Source organism: Arachis ipaensis, chromosome B08 (genome assembly GCF_000816755.2).
Source record: "Arachis ipaensis cultivar K30076 chromosome B08, Araip1.1, whole genome shotgun sequence".
Lineage (NCBI taxonomy): Eukaryota > Viridiplantae > Streptophyta > Magnoliopsida > Fabales > Fabaceae > Arachis > Arachis ipaensis.
Genome location: NC_029792.2, coordinates 128,049,382 through 128,057,129, shown reverse-complemented (window position 1 = coordinate 128,057,129; position 7,748 = coordinate 128,049,382). Strand labels below are relative to the sequence as shown.

General features: G+C 26.4%; 1 protein-coding gene across 2 annotated transcripts in view; it reads right to left on the bottom strand.

Moving 5' to 3' along the window:
* Positions 1–5,811, bottom strand: part of LOC107612495 (acyl-coenzyme A thioesterase 13-like) — a 6,418-nt gene extending 607 nt beyond the window's left edge. Inside the window, exons 1-4 of one of the 2 annotated variants that reach the window (XM_021110164.1) lie at positions 5,560–5,811; positions 5,366–5,467; positions 3,680–3,715; positions 2,401–2,533 (exon numbers count right to left, since the gene is read on the bottom strand). In XM_021110164.1, the coding sequence (XP_020965823.1) occupies positions 2,401–2,533; positions 3,680–3,715; positions 5,366–5,467; positions 5,560–5,730 (442 nt within the window). In that variant the 5' untranslated portion in view covers positions 5,731–5,811. Of the gene's footprint in view, positions 1–2,400; positions 2,534–3,679; positions 3,716–3,797; positions 4,184–5,329; positions 5,468–5,559 lie in introns of those variants that run through there. The other variant, XM_016314185.2, reaches the window with a different exon arrangement.

Here is a 7,748-nt window from a genome sequence, read left to right as displayed (position 1 = left end):
CGTACCTTTTTAGATGAATTAAAATATAATCTTATTTTTTTTATAGAAGTAAATATTAAATTAGTATCTAAAAAATTCTGATAATGATAAAATGATACCTGATTTTTGTTGTTAATAAAATAATTTTTAAAAGATTTTAAAAATTGACAAAGACACTCAATCATAAAAGAATGACATCATAGTGAATGAAAAACGTTAATGTAACCATCGAAAGAGAGTTCTGATAATGGCAGAAAGCTCCGACGATCTTCTTTTTCTTTTTCTTCGTGTTCGCTGCTTCTTCTTCTTCTTGAACATGTTACTGCGTCCCCTTCCGCTACAGTAGCAGAAGAAGAAGATCGCCATGACACACTGCCGCACTTCGTCACGTTTTTTTTTGTTCGCCGCTCCTTCTTCTTCAAAACGCTTCAGCCATGGCAATACCTCGTCGCGTTCTCGTGTTCGCCGCTTTATCTTCTTCTTCAACATGCCGTTGTGTTCCTTCTGCATCCCCTCCGGCCTTCGACATGGCAGCACCTCGTCGTTGCGTTTCCTTCCACTGGAAACATCGAAACTCTTTGCCATCATCGAAGTTCTCTTCGACGGTCATATCAACGTTTTTCATTTACTGTGACATCCTCCTTTTATAGTTTGGCAATTTTGTTAAATTTTAAAATTTTTCAAGGACTATTTTGTTAATAAAAAAATTCAGGTACTATTTTGTTAGTGTCATAATTTTTTTTATACCGATTTGGTATTTACCTCTTTTTTCATAATTAGGGGTGGCAAAAGGCCGTCCCGTCTCGCTCCACCAAAAGCACGCCATTTGATTGTAGTCTGTCTCGCTGCGTTTGTTTTCAAGAGCAGAACAAGACACTGAGAATAGGATAAGACAAGACACTACACTGATGGATAGAGACACAAAATTTTGTGTTCTTGTATTCTGTTTGGCGATAAACTAGAGCAAATTATGAAAATTCAATTTATTTTCATTTTTTTTCATTAAAAAATTTGAGATGAAAAATATAATAATAAAAAATATAATTATGAAAAATTAACAAGAATAATGAAAAAAAATAAAAAATAAATTGTGTCCCTTGTTAGTGTCTCTGTGTCCTTCCTGTCAGGATGGACACAAAATACACTAATTCAGTGTCTCTAGACACATTGTCTCTGTCCATGTCTCCTCTGCCAAACACGATTTTGTGTCTCTGTATCCCTATCTCAATGTCCTATCTCTATAAACAAACGCAGCCAAATTTCTATCCCATCCTAAAGTCCGCTAATATTTATTTTTGTTTTTAATTATTAAATATTAAAAAATATAATTTTACAAACATTTTAATAAACTTATAATTTTTAAAGACAAAAGAAATTATGATTTCTAAATTCATATTTAAAAATATAAGTTAAAATATATTGTTAAATTATTAGATTAAAAAAAGTAGACTAATGAATAAAAATGATGAACAAAAATAATAAATTCAACATTTTTCATAAACAAAAATAATATAGTTCAAGTTCTTCTTTGTTAAAAGAAAAATTGAGATGAGTGTACCATTTACTCTTTTAGTGGCAATTTTAGGCAATAGATATGGTTTAAAATTTTATAAGAAAAATATTAGGCAAGCAATATTTTTTAGTACCTCTGTTTTATATTATAAACAAAACTCTTCTTCATTTTCTTTTCACTAATATTGTTGGCACTAACATTTTCTATTTTATAGTTAACCATTAAAGTTAAAACAAAATTCATCTTTTATTCACAACTCATAAATATTAACTCTAAAAAAATACGAAAATATATCCTAAATCTTGATAAATAATTGATTTCAACCCTATTTAAATAGTTAGATGGTAATCAATAGAGATTAATAATCATCTAAAATTATAATTTTAAGAGGTTCTTAGAACATGATAATTCCATACTTCCATAAAATTTATTTAGTTACACCAAATTTAAATCGAAAGGTTCGATTTGTAACTTAAAAAATTTTAAAATTATATTTTGTGAAATTGACTTTTCGATTTTTGTACTCTAAAATTCTAAAATTTAGTCTACATAAAATTAGAACATTCGATTTCTTTATAAATTTTATTATCACTCAAATCGGATAGTCCGATTTATTAATTAAAATTTTAAAAAAAATTACGTTCCATATTAAAAAAAAAAAAAAACACGCAAACTAATCATTCTAGTAGATAACACACCATCTTCGTCCATTCTTAAAAAAAATTAGCCACATTGGGAGAACTTAGAAGAACCTGATCTTACATTTTTTTTTCTCCTATAACAATCTTACTCGTAACAATAACAACTTAACTCCTGAAATTGCAAGAACAATGTCTCCCACAATTTTAATCATCAAAAAATATATATTTGGTGGCTTATTCAATGACATGTTTGATATCATAACTTACTGGCAAGGGCAAGATATTTGGTGTGTCGACCTTGAGCAAAAATTTTGCCACTCTTTTTCTTTCTAAACTCCACACTAACAACAGCTACAGCCTTTCCGAAACGTAGAAGCCTTGCATCGATTTCAATCTCCTCCTAAATAAAAACATCAAACAAAAAATCAATATTGCTTATCAAAAATAATATTTATATACTAAAATTAATTATTATGTATTTATGTATAAATATATGTGTTATTTAATTTATTTTTAATGTGTATTGTGTATTTTAATGTATATTTTATACTAATAATTCATTTAGTAGCTGATTTTAATATATGATTTTTGATATGCAGTTATATTCAGTTTAATTTTTATACAATTTAATTTCTATACAACAATTTTTACAAAAACAAGAAAAATAAATACGCTTTTTAATTTTGGCGTTTGCTTTTAGTAATATTTTTCAACCATATTGAGATTTGGGATATTTTTTATGTGGAGATCACAAATTTAAACCTCGAATTTGTGATTTTTAATTTTTTTTTAAACATGCAAATTCGAGGATTAAATTTATATTTTAGTATTAAAAAAATTTTTAAATGTGAAAATTAGATCCTCTAATCTGTTTTACGGTAAGAAAATGTTTCAATACAAATTTTATTATTTTTTAAATCTGTGAGTCTAATTTATTATTTAAAATTTTTAAAAAAATCATATAAAAAAACTCACTGAAAAAAATAGGCAAATAAATAGCCTCATATTACGGGTATGGGGAATGAAAATCTTTCAGAAATCTGTTTCAGTAAAAAATTTATTCAATCTAAAGGTCACCTCCTTTTGTTTTTTTGTTTTTTTATTTTAAGAAAAGAAAAAAATGATTATAAATCATAAAATAAGTCACCAACCAAACAATAACATGTATATAAATATGCCAGTAAATTATAGTTTAAATAATATAATTTTTCATATCCACTTAAAAATCGCGAATTTCAGTATAATTCTTAATTGAGATAATACTCAATTTGGTGCCTGGAGTTACACTCGAGTCTCAATTTAGTTCTTAAAGTTTTAATTGCCTCCATTTTGTCTCCAAACTTTTCAATTGACTCTGTGACAGAAACCATTGTAGGAACTAACGTGATTAAAATTTAAAAAGTTCAGGAGCTAAATTGAGACAATTGAAACTTCAAGAACTAAATTGAGACTCGAGTGTAACTTCAGGACCAAAATGAGTATTTTCTCTTCTTAATTTAAAAAAAAAAGATGTATATAAATATAAATAAATGTGATGGACACTAACATGGAGATAGGCAGCATCAAAGTATGAAACATTGATCTCAACAGAAACTCCGGAAGTCATGGGGGATGGAATTTTTATTAATTAAAATTTTAAAAAAAATTACTTTCCATATTAAAAAAAAAAAAAAACACGCAAACTAATCATTCTAGTAGATAACACACCATCTTCGTCCATTCTTAAAAAAAATTAGCCACATTGGGAGAACTTAGAAGAACCTGATCTTACATTTTTTTTTCTCCTATAACAATCTTACTCGTAACAATAACAACTTAACTCCTGAAATTGCAAGAACAATGTCTCCCACAATTTTAATCATCAAAAAATATATATTTGGTGGCTTATTCAATGACATGTTTGATATCATAACTTACTGGCAAGGGCAAGATATTTGGTGTGTCGACCTTGAGCAAAAATTTTGCCACTCTTTTTCTTTCTAAACTCCACACTAACAACAGCTACAGCCTTTCCGAAACGTAGAAGCCTTGCATCGATTTCAATCTCCTCCTAAATAAAAACATCAAACAAAAAATCAATATTGCTTATCAAAAATAATATTTATATACTAAAATTAATTATTATGTATTTATGTATAAATATATGTGTTATTTAATTTATTTTTAATGTGTATTGTGTATTTTAATGTATATTTTATACTAATAATTCATTTAGTAGCTGATTTTAATATATGATTTTTGATATGCAGTTATATTCAGTTTAATTTTTATACAATTTAATTTCTATACAACAATTTTTACAAAAACAAGAAAAATAAATACGCTTTTTAATTTTGGCGTTTGCTTTTAGTAATATTTTTCAACCATATTGAGATTTGGGATATTTTTTATGTGGAGATCACAAATTTAAACCTCGAATTTGTGATTTTTAATTTTTTTTTAAACATGCAAATTCGAGGATTAAATTTATATTTTAGTATTAAAAAAATTTTTAAATGTGAAAATTAGATCCTCTAATCTGTTTTACGGTAAAAAAATTTTTCAATACAAATTTTATTATTTTTTAAATCTGTGAGTCTAATTTATTATTTAAAATTTTTAAAAAAATCATATAAAAAAACTCACTGAAAAAAATAGGCAAATAAATAGCCTCATATTACGGGTATGGGGAATGAAAATCTTTCAGAAATCTGTTTCAGTAAAAAATTTATTCAATCTAAAGGTCACCTCCTTTTGTTTTTTTGTTTTTTTATTTTAAGAAAAGAAAAAAATGATTATAAATCATAAAATAAGTCACCAACCAAACAATAACATGTATATAAATATGCCAGTAAATTATAGTTTAAATAATATAATTTTTCATATCCACTTAAAAATCGCGAATTTCAGTATAATTCTTAATTGAGATAATACTCAATTTGGTGCCTGGAGTTACACTCGAGTCTCAATTTAGTTCTTAAAGTTTTAATTGCCTCCATTTTGTCTCCAAACTTTTCAATTGACTCTGTGACAGAAACCATTGTAGGAACTAACGTGATTAAAATTTAAAAAGTTCAGGAGCTAAATTGAGACAATTGAAACTTCAAGAACTAAATTGAGACTCGAGTGTAACTTCAGGACCAAAATGAGTATTTTCTCTTCTTAATTTAAAAAAAAAAGATGTATATAAATATAAATAAATGTGATGGACACTAACATGGAGATAGGCAGCATCAAAGTATGAAACATTGATCTCAACAGAAACTCCGGAAGTCATGGGGGATGGAATTACTGCTGCGCCCACCACATCCACCAGCAAAGCGGCGGCGCCACCGTGAAAAGAGTTGTTAGAATTCTACACAACAATGAAAGAAAGAAAGAAAGAACAATTCTCATAATAAAGCAATAATAATTTAATTAGATAAGAGTATAGATTATAATTATTACGAGTAAACGTGGCGTTATGTTCATGGAGCAAAGCACATGGGCAGGCTCCATGAGATGAATTTGGAGGCCATTCATACACAAATGTTCTATGAACTTCCATGGCAATCCATCTACAACTGATGCTCTTTCCATTCCTTTCTCTAACATCTTCTTCACACATTCTAACTCCATTTTTTTTCAATTGTCGTAGCAGTATTTGCGGCTTTTTATTCCATTTGCTAGTTGTTTGATTTGGAGTTTTGGACCACTTTTATTTTTAATTTGAGTAATGTTTTGCATTCAAATTTTTTTATGAACCAAATTTAATTAAATTAAATAATAAAATTTAAAATAATATTTTTTTTTATCGAAGATATGAAGACTCGAACCCGCAATTTTTTAATTGAGTATGAGAAGACTATGCCATTTGAACTATTGTTTCTTGGTAATTTAAAATAATATTAGTATAACTGATTTTTGTTATGTTAAATTAATTTAATTTAACTTGGTTAATAAAAAGCTTTAAATATATAGTATTATTTTTTTAATTTATTCCATTTTCACGGATCGGATGGCAATCAAAGATTTACACTATGTTTGGATTAAAGAAATTTGGAAGGAAAAAAATTTAGAAAAAAAATAAATAAAAAAGTAAATTTTTTTCTTTGATAGGATGAGAAGAGAAGTTAGGGGGAAGAGAAAAAAATTGATGTGAGATCCATGTTAAAATTTTTCCTTCAATCATGCAAAAAAAAATTGATGAAAAATTAATAAATTACAAATTTATTTTTTGTGTAACATGAAAAAAGCAATAATAAATTATAACTTATATATAATATAGATAAGAGTATTAATATAATTTTATTTTATTATAATTTTTTCTTTTTTTTACTTTTTTTTTTTCATCTCAACAAAAAAATCCACTTTTATTTGCTTCTATTTTCTTTCTTTTTATTTTCTTTTTTTTTCAATTTTTTTTCTCTTTTTTCATCTTACATCTAAATAATACCTTAGATTTACGAATTAAATTGGACCATTTATGAGAATCAATGAAGTTTTGCTATTAATGGAAATATTAACATTGATTAATATAAAATTAATTTGGATTAATGGAGTAATTAGTTCATTTGAATTCGAATCTATCTTATACATGCATTAATTTATTGGCAAACAACAAATTTTTAAATGAAGATTAAATTCACGACAGATTAATTTTTAGTCTGTGGAACTAAAAAGATCCGTAAGCAACAAAAAAACATTGATTAATTAAAAATTGTAATAAAATAAAAAAATTGTAGTAGTTGATAGCGAAGTTATCGGATTTCATCATATACATGACATCGCTTAGTAAAAAAAAATTCCTTCCTAGATTAAATGACTAAAAACAATTTATGACTACAAATAATCGATAATCGATAATCGATGGCTCTACAGATTAAAAATAATGGTCGTGGTCAAAGAGGCACAAGGATTAACAAAAAAATAACATACCTTCAAGTGGGTATTTCACTTTGAGTGTGTAGAATTTTCACAAGAAAATATTTTTTTTTCTGTAATTTAGAATACAATAAAAGTATAATTTTTAATTTTGAAGAGAATTCTAATTCTCAGCTTAGTGTTCAAACTAAATCAGACTAAAAAAAGTCTCATTTACAATTTTATCATTACTAAAGATTGAAATGTCAAAATTATTCCTAATAAATAAATAAAGACAAATAAAAAAACTACAAAGACAAAATAATAAAAAAACACACAATTCATTTCTTTCATACAATTAATTGTTTTATCTTTTAAATCATGAATTTGAATCTAAAATAGAATTAGAATTCATTTAAAAAAAAAGAATTTTTTTTCTCACTTGAATACTTTCCAAACACACTCTTTATATTTATAGGATATTTTATTAGATACGAGAGAATTTTTTATAAAATTTATGCCAAAATTTGAAAAGAAGCATGTCACTAAAGAAAAACTACCTTGCTACAACCTCCAAAGTATCACCACTTCACCAGTATTATAAGTTAGAAATAGCTAGTAGCATCTAATGCCACGCTAGACACAAGAAAAACCACGGCGTTTGATTTTGATGCGCAATAAAAGCAAATGCAGCGTCATTTTTGTTTTATTTGGACATCAAAACAGTTTGCGCATGCGGTTTTTATCTTGGTTAGACTTTTTCATTTTCTCCACTTTTTTCTTCTTTTTTGTGT